The sequence below is a fragment of the Arachis ipaensis genome, chromosome B3 (assembly GCF_059453495.1).
Source record: "Arachis ipaensis isolate K30076 ecotype BB chromosome B3, ASM5945349v1, whole genome shotgun sequence".
Lineage (NCBI taxonomy): Eukaryota > Viridiplantae > Streptophyta > Magnoliopsida > Fabales > Fabaceae > Arachis > Arachis ipaensis.
Window position 1 is genome coordinate 89,787,763 of NC_142438.1, and position 22,508 is coordinate 89,810,270.

The 22,508-nt window shown below is 36.0% G+C and overlaps 1 protein-coding gene across 1 annotated transcript; it reads right to left on the reverse strand.

The window, feature by feature from the left end:
• Positions 1-105: 105 nt before the first annotated feature.
• Positions 106-9,375, reverse strand: LOC107634508 (heptahelical transmembrane protein 2-like). The gene is made up of 4 exons (XM_016337971.3): positions 9,005-9,375; positions 8,754-8,861; positions 8,465-8,540; positions 106-1,047 (listed from the first exon to the last, which is right to left on the reverse strand). Exons 1-4 carry the CDS (start codon positions 9,259-9,261, stop codon positions 355-357), a joined length of 1,134 nt encoding a protein of 377 aa, XP_016193457.1. The 5' UTR covers positions 9,262-9,375; the 3' UTR covers positions 106-354.
• Between the last annotated feature and the right edge of the window lie 13,133 nt (positions 9,376-22,508).

Here is a 22,508-nt window from a genome sequence, read left to right on the forward strand (position 1 = left end):
GATGACTACTTATCAATCTTTCATTATAAGTTTTTCTTCTTCATTGTATCCCATTTAAAGTTTCTCATCTTCAATCTTCAATCTGTATAAGCGTGGAGCTGAGTAGTTAACAAGGTTTACTGTAACGATGAGATCATATCATATACATGTAAAGTAATTACTTTGCCGCATCAGAATAGTATCGGCACACTACGGAAGGCTGCATTTATACCTAGTATAGTAGTATTACTAAATAATCATTGCTATCAGTATTAGCTAGCCATTCCTTCCTAATATTACAATAACGCAATTCATAAAAGAGAAATAACCAAGAAGATATGGTGGTTTTGTATATATAGCAATTTTCATGGTGAGTTATGCGTGAATTGCAGAAAATGCACAGGTTGGCGATCCACGGCGAAAATCCATTATCCATAGAGTTGCAACACTATGTGCAAGAGCTCCAAGAACAACAAAAGTATGGAAAATCTGGTGGCTATGCCCTGCAATATCAAACGCACCAGGCTTCCATCTCTCAGGTATTCTAGTAACATAAAAGACTGCTCCTGTGGCATATAAAACGGCCATAACAACCTCGTATCCGAGTGCAACAAGAACAGGAGAGTGGTCCCAATGGAGCAGCAGAGCATGAATGGCCGGGATGACACCTGAGAATCCCATGGCAAGGAATATGGACGCCCGGAATGGTCGAAAGCGAGGGGCCGAGAGCGCAGGCGCAAGAAGAGTGATGATGGAGAGGACACCAAGCAGTGATATTGAGGTCATGTAGAGTAACCTCACGGGAGGGTTGCAGAAGAAGACATAGTGAATTGGAGCAAAGAAGGAGCATACTATCATTAGAGAGATTCCGGCGTAGTCGAGTCGCCAGAAGAAGAGATTGAAGTGCTGCGAGTGGCAGGCCAGCAGATGGGAGATAGAACTGCATGCCAAGCATCCCATTGCTCCGCCCAAGAAAACTAACCATGGCCATAGTGATATTGTTTCTGCACCCTTGTCTCTCAGATCATGAAAAACTAGGGGTTCCAAAAGCCGTCTCAAATGTGAAACCTGAGGGGAAAAAAATAAATAAAAGAACAGTTTTGTTGGTAAGAATACACATCAATTCGATAATCCAAAAAGCTGAAATGTAAGTTTACAACCAACGCACAGGTATTATTGTCACGGAATAAGTTACTTCCTCCTGTCAACCCAAAGAGGGATGAAGTCGTAAACCAAGCTATTATGGACAAGTAAATTGTTTGATTTTCAGATTTTTGGGCATAATGAACATATTAACATGGTTCTGAAAACCGAACCGGACCGGCCGGTTCAACCGGAAAAACCGGAAACCGATCACCTAACCGGTCCGGGTAAGATCAAAAACCGTCTGACAAAAAACCGGTGAAAAAACCGGTCGAACCGGCGGTTAACCGGTGAACCGAGAGAACTGGCCGGTTTTTTTACGGTTTATTGGTTTGAAAATATAATCCTAAACGGCGTCGTTTTGCTCTTAAAAAAAAAAAAAAAAAGAAAAAAATAAAACCCAACAAATCCCTAACCCTATCAGAGCCCCCAGCCGTTGTGCGTCCCTACCCCTCTCTCTTCTCTCTCACTCTCACATTCAAATCCCTAACCCTATCAGAGCCCCCAGCCGCCGCTACCGTCAGCCCCCATTCGCCGCTACCGTCAGCCCCCAGCCGCCGCCACTCTTCTCTTCCTCAACGTCTCTGTGCTCGTCGCGAAGCCACTCACCGCACCTCCTCAACCCTAATTTCCTCTTCTAACTTCCTCCAACAAACTCCACCGTCACTACCACAATTGACGCCGAATCGGAGCTTCTGTCAGCGAAACTGCCACCGTCGCGGATCGAAGCAGCTTCCAGCGGCGTCGTCATCTTGAACTCTGAACTCTGAAGCTTCCGGCATCGCGAACGTCTACTCAGCCCTGTTCTTCTCGCCGTCGCCAACGTGTTTGTTCTCCTCGCCGTTGCCAACGTGCTTGTTCCCCTCGCCGTCGCCAACGTGCTTGTTCTCCTCGCCGTCGTTCCAGTGCCTCCAGAAGCTTCCTTCCTCCAACAACAAGTTCACCTACAACTGCGACAACCACACCTTCAACTTCCTCGTCTATAATGGCTTCATTCGGTTTCTCTATTTTTCTCTCTAGATCTGTTTCCTCTGATTCAATTTTGTGTATATATGTATACATTTTTGTGTAAATTGTGTTGTTTTGAATTTGATTTGTTTTGTTTGAATGGTGCAGTACTGAAATTGATATGGTTTTGAAACTTTAATTAAAATAAAAAAAAAGAAACTGATGATCCTCTTCTAGCTCACTGTCACCACGGTCGTTCCTCCCTCGCCGTGTCTCCAGTAAGCCGCTGCTTCTTTAGTTTCAATTTCTAAGATTTTGGCTTCTGAGTTGATTTTTTGTACTAGATTCTGAATTGGGATTGTGTTCTGAGTTGGGTTGTTCTAAGTTGGGTTGTTCCTTAATGTGAGTCTGAATTTAATTTGAATTATTTCACTTAGTTTTTCTGATTCTGGATTTGGAGGTTGAGTTTTCTGATTCTGAATTTAATTTAATTTTCTGTTTCACTTAGTTTTTCTGATTCTGTATTCTGAGTTTTTGTTGTTGAAAAGCATTGAATTTGTTGAATCTAGTTAGGGTTTGGTTAGTTATAAGAAGCTTGTTGCATAATAAGAAATTTCATCAATGTGTTATTCAATTGAATTGTATATTGGCAGCCCAAAAAGGGATAATTGGATTGTATAAGAGAATTGATGTTGAATAATTAGCCTTGGCTTGACAATGTTGCCTGCAAGATCTTTAATTTTTTGCAGCTTGAGTGAAAATTCTGCCTCAGTTAGTTGTTTTAAAGTTATCAATAAATTTAACTCGATCTGAATATTATTAATGAACTTTTCATCTTCAATTTTTATTATATCTTAAATTCTATTAAAATTTTTTTACTTAAAAATTCATGAATTTTAATGAATTTAAATATATAAAATTATATATTAAATTTTTAATAATTTTATTTAATATTTAATTAAATCGGTTGAACTCCGGTTGGACCCCGGTTGAACCACTGAACCAGTAAACCAGTCGTCTCACCGGTTCATTGACCGGTCCGGTTCTCGCAACCTTGCATATTAAGCCAGTTTATAACTTACATGGTACCCTAGTTTCGGGGGAGTGCTCAATCACATTTTTTTTATTCTAAATGTTATATGATTTCATTACATATATTAGTTACCAAATAAAATTTAAAATAACGTTATATGTTCTTTTTAGTCAGTATTTAATTAATAATAATTTGTATTTATATTTATAGAAATATTATAGACAAAAAATTATATAATTTATACTTATATTTATCAGAATTTACATATATAAATTAATATAATTTATATTTATATTTTTTAAAATTTATACGTATAAATTAATAAAATTTATTTGTTAAACATAATTTAATATTTATATTGATCAAAATGAGAGCCAAAAATATTAAAAAATCCAATGCATAGGCATTTAATTTGAAGCATAGGATTTTGATTATTGATTGTCAGATTAAAACTTCATAATAAGTGATTTTACAAAATTATAATGCGAGTCACGGCGGTCATATTTCCCCTTAGAAATTCATCGGTTGGTCGTTTCACAAAAAATATTTTATCAGTTGATAGAACCACCATGAACAAATAACAACAACTCAGGTTATTATCATAAATATTTATTTATTTCTTTGGTCCACTACTATCATATTATTATATCATAACTAATTTTTAATCCATGAAATGCACTGGAAAGTTGTAAAATATTCATGAGTAAGTGTTTGTTAAAAATTAAGTATGATGTGTATCTTTGTAATATGCTAACTCTTATTGATTAAATATGTTTACATTTATACCACCCGCCGTGAGGTGCAAAAATTATTAAGAATTTTTTAATGTTAATTAATACAATCTAATAGTTACATATAATTTTTTTTTTAACTAATGACAACTATTCTAAATACTATACATAATATGCAACTTCGTCAAACCTAACAACCCTGCCATTTTCTGTTGATATATATATATATATATATATATACGCACACCCCTTATGTCTTTATTGTTTGGGATTGGTTTCAGTTTATTTCAAGCATTTCGCCTCCCTTGCCCCTTCCCCAATTTTACTCATAAGATGTAAATACTCAGTAAAAGATTCCCAAGAATAAATTAGCTGTCCAAGTACTTTTATTAATTATTTTATTAATACCTACAATATATAATAATTTCTAAATTAGATAATACTATTTTAAAATTAGACTCATGTTTTCTATTTGTTTATTCTAGAGAATATTATGCTGTAAGATAAAATTATAATGTCCTTCAATATCAATAAATCAATTAATACATTACTTTTATTATCATTATATTTGATTTTGTAAATGTCGTGTATACATATATAGTTGTATGTATTAAAAACTGTTTTATTTAGAATCATAAGCTTTATTTATTATTATTATTATTATTATTATTATTATTATTATTATTATTATCAAATTTAATTTTCTATATCGTTACATTTTCTTTTGTAATCATCACGCATTTTTATATAATTAGTGTGTATTAAAAAAACAGCATAATTGAATTTGGGTTTAACAAAATCACGTACCCGACCCATGGATAAGAGCAGAAATCACATGAAAATGGGCTATGCTGGCCCACTTAGCACCTAAGTTCGGAGAATATTAGAATTCCTGTTCTTTGTATTTAAAAAATAAAGAATAATATTATACGTTGAAATAATAAAAATTAAAATAATATTAATTATAATTAATTTGATTATATTAGATTAATTTAATTAAATTCAATTTATAAAAAAATTTAGATGTATAGTATTATTTAAAAATAAAATAAAAGCTGGGATTCCCTTGTTGGCTTGTTGCCTTTTAAAAGTTAAACTCCACTTCAATTGACAAGAGAAATTAAATATATTGGATTTGATCAAAAACCAAAAATCAGAGGGACTGGATAATTATTGATACGAACCAGATTATCAGAAAACAATTGTGAATAAATTTTTTATAACTTGTGATAAAGATAGATGTCTATTTAATGGGTCCCTCATTTTTTTAAGAATAATATTAAGGAAGACTGAAGTGAATGTAATATGTGATTTTTGTACGTATAAAAATAAAGTATAAGTGGAGACAAAAAAATACACAGAATATGAATATAAAAACACTTTTTTTTTTTGTTCTATAGATATATGTTACAACATATAATAGTAGTAAATATATATAAATTATTTCAGTTATATTGAGATAATAATATTAGTGAATATTAATATTAGAGATTTTTATTTATATTTTTTATTTTATATTTTTTTTATTTATTTTACAACATGTTATTATCACGAAATTCTGATTAAAATTTAGAAAGATTCAAGTAATAAATTTTTATTATGTCAAAATTTTTTCATCTTGAATTTAATGCTCTTGATATATCTAAAAATAACTACTTATTATAGATATTAGATGTCGAAATTCATCTTGATTCAATGAATTTTGGAGATACTATTAAGGTTGAAAATAAAACATCACAGAAGGATAAAAGCCAAAGCCATGACAATCTTCCTTCGCGGTCAACTTGACGAAGGATTGAAAAATGAATATCTCACACTAAAATATTTTGTAGATTATTTGTGGAAGAACCTTTATCAATCCGATATGAGTGGACACACTTGCGTCTACAAGATTTTAAATTTATAAATGAATACAATTCAGCAATGTTCCCAATTATCTCACGAATGAAATTATGTGGGAAAAAGATAACTAATAATGATATGTTAGAGAAAGTTTTTTTGACCTTCCATGTATTGAATGTGCTGCTGCAATAACAATATCGAGAAAAAGAATTTAAAAAATATTCTAAACTAATTTCTTGTCTTCTTGTTGCTGAACGAAACAATGAATTGCTTTTAAGAAATCATGAAGCGCGCCCAATTGGCGTCGCCCCATTTCTTGAAGCAAATGTGACAAATTATAACCCCAGAAGAGGTAAATGGTATGGCTTTGGTAAGAAGAAAAATTATGGAAGGAAGAAAACGTGAAGTTTTTAGACCTGTAGTCCGTACACCAGAAGATGTAAAACTTGTTGGATACAGATGAGTATTTGTGAGAAAACAAAATGAGAAAAATGAAGTTGTACGCTACAAAGCTCGACTTGTGGCACAAGTTTTTTTCACAAAGGCCCAGTATAGATTATGAATAAACATATTCTCCTGTAGTAGATGCAATAACTTTGCATTATTTGGTCAGTTTATCCGCATACCATAAACTACATATGCATCTAATAGATGTAGTGACAACTTATTTATATGGATCATTAGATCGTGATATCTATATGAAAATCTCTGAAGGACAAAAAGATATTTAAACTATCCAATGAATATTCAAAGGGGTTATACTTAGTCAAATTCCTAAGATCTTTATATAATTTGAAGTAATATGAACGAATGCATTATAATCGTCTTATTAAGTATTTGGCCGAAAACGGATTCAAGAATAATGATATCTGCCAATGTGTTTTCATAAAGAAATCTGCATATGGATTCATTATAGTTGTTGTGTATGTCGATGATTTAAACATCATTGGAACTCTTGAATAGATTTTAACAATTATAAAAGCTCTAAAAGAAGAGTTTGAGATGAAAAATTTTGAAAAAACTAAATTTTGTTTTGACCTGTAGATTGAGCATACAAAAAATGGGATTTTTATTCATCAAACAACATACACAAAAAAGATCTTAAAAAGATTTTATATGGATAAATCATATCCATTAAGTATCCCAATGATTGTAAGATCTTTGGATGTGAAAAATGATCAATTTTGTCCTAAAAAAAAAAATCTTTGGTTCTGAAATAGCATATCTCAGTGCTCTCAAAACACTAATATATCTTGCTAACAATACACGACTTGATATATCATTTATTGTGAATCGAAAATTTTTTTGATATCTTCATAGAACAGTTGATATGGGTTTGTTTTATTCATATGAATCTAAGTCACAATTACTTGGCTATGCAGATGCAGGATACATGTTTGATCTATACAAAGGAAGATTTCAAACAGGATACCTATTCACATATGGTGATACAGCTATATCATGGAGGTCTACAAAATAGATGATAGTAGCAACATCCTCTAATCATGCTGAAATACTAGCGATATACGAAGTAAGTCGCGAGTGTTTTTTGTTCAAAAGTTTAATCCAATATAATCTGTCGTGTGAACTGATTAATTATAAAATAGCTTCAACTATTCTATTTGAAATAATATAACATGCATTGCTCAACTGAAGAGTGGATACATTAAATGTGATAGAACAAAACACATTTCTCCCAAATTCTTCTTCACTCATGTTTTTCAAAATAAAAAACAATTGATGTCCAACAGATCTATTCAAATGATAATTTGACAGATTTATTTATAAAGTTATTTCCAAAAATTCTCCTTTAAAAGATTGATATATCATATTGGGATGCATCGATTTCGAGATATTAAATAATGTCGACAAGAGGGGGAGGTTATATTCTTTTTTCCTTAATCAGGTTTTTATCCCTATTAAGTTTTTCTTGACAAGGTTTTTAATGAGGCAGTCCTTAAAGAATATTGTACTCTTTTTTTTTTAACTAAAATTTTTTTCTATTAAATTTTTTTTAGTAAAATTTTAATGAGACATAATTTTAAATGAACATCTAAAGAAGAGTGTTATGATAAAAATGAATGGCCATTTAATAGAAGCTCACTTTTTTAATAGTAAGAATTTAATTTATGAAGGAAGACTAAAATTAATAAAATTTGAATATTTGACTTTTGTATGTATGTAAATAAGCATGGGTTGAGACAAAGAAGATACACACAATACTAATATAAAAACATTTTTTTTTCTCTATAGATATATATTGCAACATATAATAGTAGTAAATATATATAAATTATCTCAGTTATATTGAGATAATAATATTAGTAAATATTAATATAAAATTTTTTATTTATATTTATTTATTTTATATTTATTTTCTTTTTTTTATTTATTTATTTTACAACATAACTAATATTAACTAATATTTTTTCTTTACCTTTTTTTTACCTTTCTTAATCTTTTATTTGTTTATTATTTTGTGGGAAGGTTTTTTGGTTAACACGAAAATCTATTTTCTAACAAATAGATTAAAATTTAGGTGATAATGTTGTTATAATTAGTGTTGGTGGAAATTCGGGTGAAGTCGACTTCACATGAAGTTGATACCTGAAAACCATCAGATGATTTGACTAATTTGACTAAATTTTCATCTAATAGCATCCAACGGCTCAGGTATCAACTTTACGTGAAGTCGACTTAACCTGAGTTTTCAAGTTAAGTCATACCTAAATAAAAAAAAAACCCACATGCTAACAAATTAATTACGTAGAGTAAATAAATAACTAACCGGGAACATATTTGTGTCGTGTGGAGAACCATTGATCTCTTTCTCCGTCGTCAGCGACCCCATTCCGTCTGCCCTACTGGCTCCACCACATACAAGATGCATACAACATCAGAACGTGACATTTTGTTTTATAGGTCTAGCTAATGATTTGGTATAAATAAAAAGTACGAGAAGAATTTCTCTTTAGGAAAGGCTTTTCTTATCTGATTTCATTAATATAAAACACCAAAGATATACCCAAATTAAAAGTATTCAACCATATTGTCTTCAACAACGACGACATATATACCTGTAGAAATTTGAGGTAAAGCCTCCAAGACCGCCGGTTCCAGTGGTTCCCACGGGCAACAAGCTCATGACCGTCATCGCCCCAAATATCAGAAAACCAACCAAATGCCTGCTCCATACCAACATAATAAAATGAAAACATGGTAATAATTAGAAGAAGTAGCAATTAAAAAATAATTACACAACAGCAAAATACAAATTAATTGTATCCTGAATGAATTTTTTAGAGCACAAAAAATGAAATTGGCTTACGTCCAAACGTTTAAGGTCTCGTTATGCCAGGCGAAGATGCTCCATAATGCATCCTTGACGGGCCATTCCGAACGGTAATGGTCCAAGATGAACTCGTTATCTTTCATGTACTCCGGCAACTCCTCGAACCTGAGCAATCGAGGTTCGAATCTCGCTTCTGCCTTCGTTTTCGTCTTCGCCTTCATCATCATCATAGTCGTTCCGTTGTGTTTGCCGCCGCTCTTCTTGCCTCTCCGGTATTGGACGCTGCCGTTCATCCTCCGCCAAAAGGTCGCCGGAGAAGAAATATAAATTAACTCCCTTCCGGCGAGGTTGTCGCCGGCTATTTCGTATTCCTCCTAGATCTTTGCTTCTCACACCTTTGTATTTGTATATCCTATCTCTCTCCTTCTATTTATATACTCATCAATAAAACAAGACAAAGTCATGTGAAAATATTTTCTTATTCATTTTTTTGATAATAAGAAATTAATCAAATTATACATAGGATGGGACGTCTCTCACTCTCTGGTATTGAAAATTTGTGTTTTTTAGTATTAGTTTATTTTTTAAATAAGTTTTATTACCAAAAAAGAAGAAAGTGTACCATTTTTTACTTTCACGCTTGTTGATTTTTGGGGAGAAATCGGACATAAAAAGAAAAGAAAAAAGAAAAAGAAAAATAGATTTGGTGGCAGCAAGTTGAGAATGAGAAGTGAGATTTCTGTCGGAACTTAAAAGCCAAATCTAGTGACTCGTTTCTTTTGGGAGAAGGTGAAGAATGAGTTTTCAGTGTGAACCAAGAAAAATGTGATAAAGCCAAAGTTCTAAGACTTGGGATTGAGAAGCATGTTGAGGAGTCATAACAAATCTAATCTTCCCCTTCTTTTTCTTAACATTTTTCCCGAAATAATTAATTAAATTGATTGTATTTCATTTAACTATTTTTTTACAGATCCATATGATCGATGAAGTATGAGGTAACTGTCAACAGGGTAAAAAGTTATTTTATGGGTTTGTATTCAATTGCAAGATTTATTGTCGGGGGAGTAGATGGTTCATACACTTTTATCACAAGGTACTAGGAGTGTTTAAAACCGATTTAAATAGAACAAAATCGATCAATCCAACTAAAAAGACTGATAATCAAATAAATTGAAAATCGAATTGAAAAAAAAAAAAAGTAGTTTGCACGCAGTTTTTTTTTTTATTTAATTTGATTTTTGATTCTGATACTAAAAATCTTAATCGAATCGAACCGGACCAATTTTTTACAAAAACCCTATATATATAAAAGACCCACTCTAAATGACTTAACCCACCCATGACTATCAGAAATCCTAACTACTTCTAGCCCTCTCTCCAATCTCTAATCCTTTAAACTCTCACTACCTCTCAGCGCCAAAAACTCCTCCCACAGCGCCAAATCTCACTGCCAAAACTCCTCCCTCTTCTTCGCTATCGATGCTGCTAGACAGAATCATCAAAGCGTGGCGGCGCGACCCTTTTCTCTCCCTCCCCATTTCTCATAGCGCTTCTCTCTCTACATTGTCCTCCACGACTCCACACACCATCTCTTCCAGCAGCACGTCGTCTCTTCCACTTATTAGCAGCCGCCGTTGTCCTCCACGCATAGCAACAGCACGCACCAAAACTGTTGTTCGTCGTCCTCTGCGAGTTCGCAGCCATTGTTGTCATTTGCGCTGCAGTCAGCACAGTAGCATTCTTCTGCATCTAGAATTGGGATGCTTCTTAGGTAAATTATTTGTTCTAATAATTGGTTTTTTATTCCTCTGATTAGTTGTTTTTAGTTTTATTCTAATAATTGGTTTTATTTTTATTTTGCTACTAGTGTTAAATCCGTGCGATGCACGGGTTTATATTTTAATTTGACATGATAAATTAAAAATAGTATTTTATAACTATAATTTTTTTAACTTTAGTATAATACTATCATCGTTATTATATAATAAGTGTATTAAATGTTATTTTATATTTATTTAAAATAAAATCTAAATAAAACAGTTTAAAATTTATAATATTCTTGAACAATAAGAAAATAGACCTAAAAAGATAAGAATATATATAACTGTATTGGTAGTATATTGATGAGTCTATATTTGATGGTATATTTTGACTCAATTTGGATGGATTCTAGCACATGAACTCACTTAAGCACCAAAATAGCATACTTTTGTGTTTGATCCCTAATTTAGAATTAAATGTGAAAACATGCATTTTTGTGCTTAAATCGAGTAATTTAATTCCACTGTTATGTCATTCGATGCCGTGATATGTTTTGTGAGTGATTTCAGGTCATTTTGGCAAGATTGGCTAAGCAAAAGTGGAAGAAAGCATGTAGAAGGGAGAACACATGAAGAAAATATGGAAAAGCACACATAGCAAGGTGTGCGTGCGCACAAGCAAGCATGCGTACGCATAAGACCACATCAGCCAAGTGTGCGTGCGCACAAGCTAGCGTGCGTACGCACAAGAGGAAATTTCTATGCATGTGTGCACACAAGTACCCGTGCATACGCACAGGAGCCAAAATAGCCAAGTGTGCGGATGCACACACCTGTGCGTCCGCACAGGTCCCTGCACGTGATTTCATTAATGAAACGCGTGTTGTGCATTTTCTGTGGGCTTTTGGCCCATTTTGGAAGGCTTGGATGCTAATTTTGGAGTGCTATATAAGGGGATTCAACACATATAAAAAAAGAAGCTTTTTAGGGTAGATTAGGTAGAAAATGCATTAGGAGTAGGAGTAGAGTAGAAAATGCTTTCTTAGGGTTTAATTTTTATTTTCATCGTAGCATTTTATAGCAAGCTTTTCCTTGGATTTTTGCTTCTTTTATTGTAAGTACTCTTGATCTTCTCTTTAATTACATTGCTTTTGCCTTTATTTTCTTATGGTTCAAATTACTTTGTTTATAATTACAATTTTGAGTTTCTTGAAGTTTTGATTGATGAATTTAATGTTTCATGCTTTCTTTATATTTGTTTGGATGTTTATTGTTGGTATTGTTGATAGTTGGTTATAGTTTGTTATTTTTCCTTGCAATTTTTCATGTTTTACTTTTATGCACACAAGGTGTTTGTGAAAATGTCAACTTTAGAATTTGAGTAGATTTTCCCACCTTAGCTTGTGGTTTGAGTTCCTAGGATACTAGAGTCATAATGTCCGACATTTAGTGGTAATTCTTGGGTAGTTAGTTGACTCTTGTTTCCATTGACGTTAGCTTTTTATCAACTAGTTTGGTAAGTTAACTAGGACTTATGGATTAAGGTCAATTATGCTTGTTTGACTTACTCCTCGATGGTTGGGTTGACTAGGCGAGATTGACTCATCGTAATTATCATAGTTGTGGTTATGGCGATGATAGGATTCCTTGGATTCTCATTCCCAAGTAAAGGCTTTTTTTTGCATTTATAGCATTTTCACTAGTTTTGATCTTGTTTTCCCTTTACTTGCATTAATTCACAATTTCGCTCATTGCTTAGTTCTTTTATTTCTTGGTTCTTTTAATATTTTGTTCTTTGATTGCAAAACCCCTTTTGTCCTCTTAACAACCAAAAGCGTGACATTTCCAATTGCATCCTATGGAGAACGAACCGAGGTTGAAAGACTCTCGGTTTATATGTTTTGAATTGAAAATACTAAACTTTGATTGAGAGGATTGTTTGTTGGTCTAGGCTATACTTGCAACGAACATATTCTATTTTGAGAAATTCTAGATCGACATTTATCCACTCGTTAAGTTTTTGGCGCCGTTGCCGGGGATGCAATTGAGTGCTATCTTTTGGTTGTTGTAAATATGTCCATAGTGTAAATATCTTACTTTTTGGTTATTTGGTTGTTTTTGTTAATATTTAGGTGTTTGCTTTTCTTGTTTACTTATGTCTTTTGCTTTTATTTTCTACTTTCTCTATGAGCTATCACCTTTGTTGCTTGGAGCTTGGTTGAGATTGTTTTGTAGGGTATGATGAATTCAAATTGGGATTGTATCAAGGAATGGGAGAAGCAATGGAGGGAAGAGGAATCTTCCCCATGCTACAACAAGCTAAATCCTTCCCCAAGCCCTCCCCTATATGAATATCAAGTCCAAGGATATGAGAGATACCCCATACACAACCCTCAACCACTAAACTTTCAAGTACCACACCCTCCACCTCCATGGAATCAAAATGTCTATACACCTTGTTACCAACCATATGAACCATCACCACCTTATATACCACCTCAATACCCTCACCCACATGATACACAACTCGCCCATACAACCTTTCTCCCAACCTTTGAATCTTCTTTTCCACCTCAATATGAAGTTTTCTAACCCTTGCCCCAAGAACAACAAGACCTTCAAGCATTCTTCCAAGAGCAAGAAGGGTTCCGAAAGAAGTAAGGAGAATTTATGGCTACCATAGCCGAAGCAGTGAACCGCTTAGCCTCACTATGCTCGAACAATCAAGACATTCCCCTTGAGGAATGTGGAGGAGCAATGAAGGAGTGTAGAGAAGAGGATAACATGGAGCCTCAAGGAGAAGAAGAGGAGTCAAGGCTTGAATCTCATAAGGAGGAAGGTAAAGCTAGTGAACCAGAAGAGGTAAGTGGAGAGTTGAGGGAATTTGATTAAGAAGTGGATTGCATCATCAATGATTTTTTGTCCACCTTGGTCAACCCCCTCAATGATCTTGAGGAGCCTTCCACTTTTGAGTTTGAAAGACATAGTGAAGAACTAGAAAAGAGTGGTGAGGAAGAGGTGATCACCCAAGAAGTGGAAGCATCCATACAAGAGCTTACAAGAGTGACTCCAACCCAAGGACAAGTTGAATGGGTAACAATAACTTCATTGAGCTTCGTAGGCCCATGCCAATATGCTCTTTTAGAAACGGATCACCAACTTAAGGTGCTTCTTGGGGTGTTAAATGATGAAGAAATGCGTGTTGGTTGTCAAAGGAGTTCAAATCATAAGTGGTACAAGGTTCAACTAGGAGGAGTCCAAGATTGTTCATCCAAGGGTACAAGTGAAAGTCAACAAGAGGATGATAGAGAAACCAAAGTGTGGGATCCGGGCATACAACTCCACAACCAACAATTTTGGATCCTGATGAATCCACATTTCATGGTATTTATTTGCTCCACTTGGGTGGATTTCATCAACTTTTCCTACACTTATCCATTGAAATAGCATAGTTTCATGATTTCTTCCTAAATTGTGCTTGAAAGTGAAAACATACTTTTTAGGTCTTATAATTGCTAAATTTTATCCACTTTAATTCCATATGATGCCTTGATGTGTTTGTTAAGTGATTTCAGATTTCCAAGGCAAGTATGGGTTGAAGAAGTGAGAAAAAGAGCATGCAAAAGGGAAGAAACCATGAAGAAATGGAGTTTGGAAGTTTCAGCACCCATGTGTACGCACAAGTGTGCGTGCGTACGCACAACGAGGATTTGCGAGCGACTCGTACGCGTGACCCATGCGTACGCGTGGATGTATTTTTGCACAGGGACGCGTATGCGTGACCCACGCGTACGCGTGACCCGAATTATGTCAGCTCATTAATTGCAAATTGCAGGGGGCAAATTCTGGGCCTCCAAAACCCAGCCCAACTCATTTCTGAAGCTATTTCAACCCCAATTCAAGTGGAAACAAGGGGGGGGGGAATTAGGTTTAGCTTTTACATGCTTTTCTCTTAGTTTCTAGAGAGAGAAGCTCCCCCTCTCTCTAGAATTAGGTTAGGTTTAGTTAATTTCTCTTTAATTTCTGTCTTTAATTATTGTTTTAATGTAGTTTCATTTATGTTTCTTTACTTTATTGTCTTACTTCTCTTAGTTCTTCTTCTTAATTTCTCTTTTATGTCATTTTCCATTTTATGAACACTCTTGTATTTCTTTACTTTCAATTAATGCACTTTATGTTTTATGTTCATTTATTGCTTTTCTTAGTTGTTGTTATGATTTTCTTGCTTGTGGAAGTTAGAATTTATTTTTAATGCATTTTAATATTATTTTATTTTCATGCACACCAAGTGTTTGATAAAATGCTTGGCTTAGTTTTTACATAGTTTTTCTCCACTCTTGGCTTGAAATTGTTGACTTTGGTATTTCTTGAGTCATTGATGTCCATTCTTGTTTGATATATTAGAGTAGTTAGTTGATTTGGTTTTTCTTGACTCTATGTGACCCCTTAGTGTTGACATAGGACTTAGGGATTGAAATTAACTATGCCTATCTGACTTATCTTCGATGTAAGGTTGACTAAGTAGGATTTACTCTTCATAATCATCATGTGTTTGCGGTCAATGGCTAGGATAGGTAGCCTTAGTCCTCAATTACTTGCTAAGAGGTTTCTTGCTTTTGAAGTTTTATTGCTTTAACTTTTACTTGCTTTCATTTACCTTCTTGCATGTTAAGTTACTTTCTTGCCATTTCTTTTCCTTACATTTAATTGCTTTAACTTTTATTGCTTTAATGTTTAATTTCTTGCATGTTTAGTTTTCACACTCTTGGTTGAGAAATTGGGTGTTTGGGTGGAATTGAGTTGTGGATGTCCATTCCGCATTGTGTGACAATAGTTAATTGGTTTGGTTTCCATTGACGCTAGTCTTTCACTAAGTAATTAGTGAGTTGACTAGGACTTATGGATTGAGATCAATTACACCCTTTGACTAATTCTCAAGGAGGATTGACTAGTTTGTATTGATTCCACACAATTGCTATGTTTGTAGTCCACAACTAGGATAGGAATCCTAGATTACCCTCTTCTTGCCAAGAGTCCTTTAATTTCTTTCTTTTCAATTCCTTGCATGCTTGTTTCAATTTCTTGCTATTTACATTTCTTGCTTGCTCTCTTGATTTCATTCCCAATCCCCCCATGCTCTCTCTCATAGCCAATGATTGTACATTTCATTGCAACTCCTAGGGAAGAACGACTCGGGAGCTAAATACTCTCGGTTAATATATTTGGTTTGAATTGAATTTAACATTTGATTTGGGAATTAATTGTTGGTCTAGACTATACTTTCAATGACGGAATTCTATTTTGTGAAAATCTAGATCAACGATAAATTCTCTTTTTCAAATTTGGGGCCGTTGCCGGGGAGTTGCAATGGTGTAAAGTCAGTGGCTATTGTATATATGTGAATATTGTAAATAGCTTGCTTTTTGGTTGTCTTTGTTGATGGTTAGAATTGGGATCCTAGAGGACATTGGACATTCTAGCTTAGGATTAGTTTAATTTTGAGATTTGTATGTTAATTTTGGTTTGGATAATGAATTTATAGGTTCTTGCATGTTTTGGTGTTTGGTTTTGATTGAACTAAGGCTTGGTACGTTAGAATTTTGAAGAATTTTTTTTTTGGAAAAAACAGGGCATGTGCATGCGCACACCCTTGTGCGCACGCACACAACAACGAAAATTCACCTTCTGTGCAGACGCACCCAGCTGTGCGTACGCACAGAAGGCTTTATGCCTTCTGTTCGCAGCGCTAGCACACCTTGTGCGCGCGTGTTTCCCTATTTTCTGCGACCTATGCATGCGCACGTACCTGTGCGTACGCACACATGCCTTTTTCGCACCCTCTGTGCGGTCGCACAGACGTGTGCATCCGCACGCCAACTTGCAACCACTCTGGTGTGAGCGTTGGCACAGCCTGTGTGTGTGAACCCCTGCCCCTTGTGCTCTTGAGCACGTGCACGAATCTGTGTGCACGCGCACACATGATCCTTCCTGAAAAAAAAATTTCGGCCTTCTATGCGTGGGCACAGCCCTGTGCCCATGCACACCTCAAAATATGGCCTCTGGTGGGGGCGTTAGAACGTATGATGCGAACGCACAACCCATTTGAGTTTTCTCAGCGACGCATACGCGTCCCTCATGCGCACGCATCACCTTGCTTTTTTCCTTACGCGTACGTGGTGCACGAATTGTGAATCACACGTTTCACAACTCGTACCACTAACCAGCAAGTGCACTGAGTCGTCCAAGTAATACCTTACGTGAGTAAGGGTCGAATCCCACGGAGATTGTTGCTTTGAAGCAAACTATGGTTATCTTGTACTTCTTAGTCAGGATATAATATCAATAATAATTCTTAGTTTTAATTGTAAAAAGTCAAAGGGCATAAAACAAATACTTGTTACTCAATAATGGAGAATCTGTTGGGGTTTTGGAGATGCTTTGTCTTCTTTATTTCAGTTTTTCTCTTGTACTCCTCTTCACACACGCAAGGCTCCTTCCATGGCAAGCTGTATGTAAGGTGTCACCATTGTCAATGGCTACTTCCCATCCTCTCAGTGAAAATGGTCCAAATGCTCTGTCACAGCACGGCTAATCATCTGTTGGTTCTCGATCATGTCGGAATAGAATCCCTTTATTCTTTTGCGTCTGTCACTACGCCCAAGAATCGCGAGTTTGAAGCTCGTCACAGCCATTCAATCCTTGAATACTACTCGGAATACCACAGACAAGGTTTAGACTTTTCGGATTCTCATGAATGCCGCCATCAATTCTAGCTTATACCACGAAGATTCTGATTAAGAAATCTAAGAGATACTCATTCAATCTGATGTAGAACGGAGGTGGTTGTCAGGCACACGTTCATGGATTGAGGAAGGTGATGAGTGTCACGGATCATCACCTTCTTCATAGTGAAGCGCGAATGAACATCTTAGATAGGAACAAGCGTGTTTGAATGGAAAACAGAGATAATTGCATTAATTCATCAAGAGGCTGTAGAGCTCCTCACCCCCAACAATGGAGTTTAGAGACTCATGCCGTCAAAGAGTACAAAATTCAGATCTAAAATATCATGAGATACAAAATAAATCTCTAAAAGTTGTTTAAATACTAATCTAGTAACCTAGGTTTACAGAAAATGAGTAAACTATGATAGATAGCACATAAATCCACTTCTGGGGCCCACTTGGTGTGTGCTGGGGCTGAGACTTAAGCTTCTCACGTGCCTGGGCTGTTTTGGGTGTTCAACGCCAGGTTATAACCTATTTCTGGCGTTGAACTCCAACTTGTAACTTGTTTCTGGCGCTGGACGCCAGACTGCAACATGAAACTGGTGTTGAACGCCAGTTTACATCGTCTATCCTTGAGCAAAGTATGGACTATTATATATTTCTGGAAAGCCCTGGATGTCTACTTTCCAACGCAATTGAGAGCGCGCAATTTGAAGTTCTGTAGCTCCAGAAAATCTACTTTGAGTGAAGGGAGGTCAGAATCCCACAGCATCAGCAGTCCTTTTTCAGCCTGAATCAGATTTTTGCTCAGCTCCCTCAATTTCAGCCAGAAAATACCTGAAATCACAGAAAAACACACAAACTCATAGTAAAGTCCAGAAATGTGATTTTTAATTAAAAAATAATAAAAATATACTAAAAACCAACTAAATCATACTAAAAACTAAGTAAAAATAATGCCAAAAAGCGTATAAATTATCCGCTCATCACAACACCAAACTTAAATTGTTGCTTGTCCCCAAGAAACTAAAAATAAAGTAGGATAAAAAGAAGAGAATATACAATGAATTCCAAAAAATCTATGAAGATCAGTCTTAATTAGATGAGCGGGGCTATTAGCTTTTTGCTTCTGAACAGTTTTGGCATCTCACTTTATCCTTTGAAGTTCAGAATGATTGGTATCTATAGGAACTCTGAATTCAGATAGTATTATTGATTCTCCTAGTTCAGTATGTTGATTCTTGAACACAGCTACTTTATGAGTCTTGGCCGTGGCCTTAAGCACTCTGTTTTCCAGTATTACCACCGGATACATACATGCCACAGACACATAACTGGGTGAACCTTTTCAGATTGTGACTCAGCTTTGCTAAAGTCCCCAATTAGAGGTGTCCAGGGTTCTTAAGCACACTCTGTTTTTTTGCTTTGGACCTCGACTTTAACCGCTCAGTCTCAAGTTTTCACTTGACACCTTCACGCCACAAGCACATGGTTAGGGACAGCTTGGTTTAGCCGCTAAGGCCAGGATTTTATTCCTTTAGGCCCTCCTATCCACTGATGCTCAAAGCCTTGGATCCTTTTTATTACCCTTGCCTTTTGGTTTTAAGGGCTATTGGCTTTTTGCTCTTGCCTTTTGGTTTAAAGAGCTTTTGGCTTTTTCTGCTTGCTTTTTCTTTTTCTTGCTCTTTTTTTTTCGCATTTTTTTCTGCAAGCTTTGTTCTTCACTGCTTTTTCTTGCTTCAAGAATCATTTTTATAATTTTTCAGATTATCAAATAACATTTCTCCTTTTTCATCATTCTTTCAAGAGCCAACAATTTTAACATTCATAAGCAACAAATTCAAAAGACATATGCACTGTTCAAGCATTCATTCAGAAAATGAAAAGTATTGCCACCACATCAAAATAATTAAAATATTTTAAAATTCAAAATTCATGTACTTCTTTTTCTTTTTCAGAAAACAATTTTCATTTAAGAAAGGTGATGGATTCATAGGACATTTACATCTTTAAGACATAGACACTTAGATACTAGTGATCATATAGTAAAAACACAAACATAATTAAACATGAAGCATAGTAAACGAAAAACAGGAAAATAAGAACAAGGAGATTAAGGAACGGGTCCACCTTAATGAGGGTGGCGTCTTCCTCTTCTTGAAGGACCAACGGTGCTTTTGAGATCCTCTATGTCTCTTCCTTGCCTTTGTTGCTCTTTCCTCATAGCTCTTTGATCTGCAGTCAATTGCTCTACCACTAAATTATGGAAAAACAAAAGCAATGCTTTTACCACACCAAACTTAAAAGGTTTGCTCGTCCTCGAGCAAAAGAAGAAAGAAGTGGAGAAGATGGAGGAGATGGAAGTGTGTGAATGGGTGGGTTTGGGAGGAAAATGGTTTGAATTTGAATGGTGAGGTAGGTTGGGATCCTGTGGGGTCAAGGATTTAGCATCCCTGCTCCAATTAGGCGTAAAAAATTCCCTTACTGTGCAATCCTGGCATTTAACGCCAGACTGCTGCCTGTTTCTGGCGTTAAACGCCCAAATGTAGCCTGTTTCTGGCGTTTAACGCCAGACTGATGCTTGTTTCTGGCGTTAAACGCCAGACAGATGCTTGTTTCTGGCGTTTAAACGCCAGAATGATCTTCCTCCAGGGTGTGCTATTTTTCATGCTGTTTTTCATTCTGTTTTTGATTTTCCATTTGTTTTTGTGACTTCACATGATCATCAACCTAAAGAAAACATAAAATAGCAATGGAAAATAAATAGATATAATTAAATAACATTGGGTTGCCTCCCAACAAGCGCTTCTTTAATGTCAATAGCTTGACAGTGAGCTCTCATGGAGCCTCACAGATAATCAGAGCAAGGTTGGGACCTCCCAACACCAAACTTAGAGTTTGGTTGTGGCCTCCCAACACCAAACTTAGCGTTTGATTGTGGGGGCTTTGGTTGACTCTGCAGTGAGAGAAGCTTTTCATGCTTCCTCTCCATGGTTACAGAAGGAGAACCTTGTGTCTTATAGTTTGAAATGTCTTCAAACCACAAAGCTTCCTGAATAGCAAACAATTGCTCATCCGGAAAGGTTTCAGAGATCTCAGTAGGAGGGAGGGATGCTCCTGCTACTGGTTCTATCCGGGACAGGTGATCAGCTACTTGATTCTCTGTCCCTTTTCTGTCTCTTATTTCTATATCAAACTCTTGCAGAAGCAACACCCATCTTATGAGCCTGGGCTTTGAATCCTGCTTTGTGAGTAGATATTTAAGAGCAGCATGGTCAGTGTACACAATCACTTTTGATCCTACTAAGTAGGATCTAAACTTATCAATGGCATAAACCACTGCAAGTAATTCTTTTTCTGTGGTTGTGTAATTTTTCTGGGCATCATTTAAAACACTGCTAGCATAATAAATGACATGCAGAAGCTTGTTATGCCTCTGTCCCAATACTGCACCAATGGTATGGTCACTGGCATCACACATTAATTCGAATGGTAATGTCCAGTCTGGTGCAGAAATAACTGGTGCTGTGACCAGCTTAGCTTTCAGGGTCTCAAACGCCTGCAGACACTTTGTGTCAAACACAAATGACGTGTCAGCAGCTAGCAGATTGCTCAGAGGTTTTGCAATTTTTGAAAAATCCTTTATAAACCTCCTATAGAATCCTGCATGCCCCAGAAAGCTTCTGATTGCCTTAACATTGGCAGGTGGTGGTAATTTTTCAATTACTTCAACTTTAGCTTGATCCACCTCTATTCCCTTGTTTGAAATTTTATGCCCAAGGACAATCCCTTCAGTCACCATAAAGTGACATTTTTCCCAGTTTAAAACTAGGTTGGTCTCTTGGCATCTTTTCAGAACAAGTGCTAAATGGTTAAGGCAGGAGCTGAATGAGTCTCCAAATACTGAAAAGTCATCCATGAAGACTTCCAGAAACTTCTCTACCATATCAGAGAAGATAGAGAGCATGCACCTCTGAAAGGTTGCAGGTGCATTACACAGACCAAAAGGCATCCTTCTGTAGGCAAACACTTCAGAAGGACATGTGAATGCTGTTTTCTCTTGGTCCTGAGGATCTACTGCAATTTGGTTGTAACCGGAATAGCCATCCAAAAAGCAGTAATATTCATGACCTGCTAGTCTCTCTAGCATCTGGTCTATGAATGGTAAAGGAAAATGATCCTTCCTGGTGGCTGTATTGAGCCTTCTATAGTCAATACACATACGCCACCCTGTAACTGTTCTTGTAGGAACCAGTTCATTCTTTTCATTATGAACCACTATCATTCCTCCCTTCTTAGGGACAACATGGACAAGGCTCACCCAGGGGCTATCAGAAATAGGATAGATAATCCCAGCCTCTAGTAACTTAGTGACCTCTTTCTGCACCACCTCCTTCATGGCGGGATTTAGCCGCCTCTGTCGTTGAACCACTGGCTTAGCATCATCCTCCAATAGGATCTTGTGCATGCATCTAGCTGGGCTAATGCCCTTAAGATCACTTATGGACCACCCAAGAGCTGTCTTGTGTGTCCTTAGCACCTGAATTAGTGCTTTCTCTTCCTGTGGCCCTAAAGCAGATCTCATGATTACAGGAAAAGTGTTACCTTCTCCCAGAAATGCATATTTCAGGGATGGTGGTAGTGGTTTGAGCTTGGGTTTATGAGGTTTCTCCTCTTCCTGAGGAGTTTCAGAGGTTCTTTTATTTCCTCTGGTTCCTCCAGATCAGGCTGAACATCTTTAAAAATGTCCTCTAGCTCTGATTCAAGACTCTCAGTCATATGGACCTCTTCCACCAGGGAGTCAATAATATCAACGCCCAGGCAGTCGTCTGATGTGTCTGGATGTTGCATAGCTTTGACAACATTCAACTTAAACTCATCCTCATTGACTCTCAGGGTTATCTCCCCTTTTTGGACGTCAATGAGGGTTCGTCCAGTTGCTAGGAATGGTCTTCCTAGAATGAGAGTTGTACTCTTGTGCTCCTCCATTTCCAGCACTACAAAGTCAGTAGGGAAGGCAAATGGCCCAACCTTGACATTCATGTCCTCAAT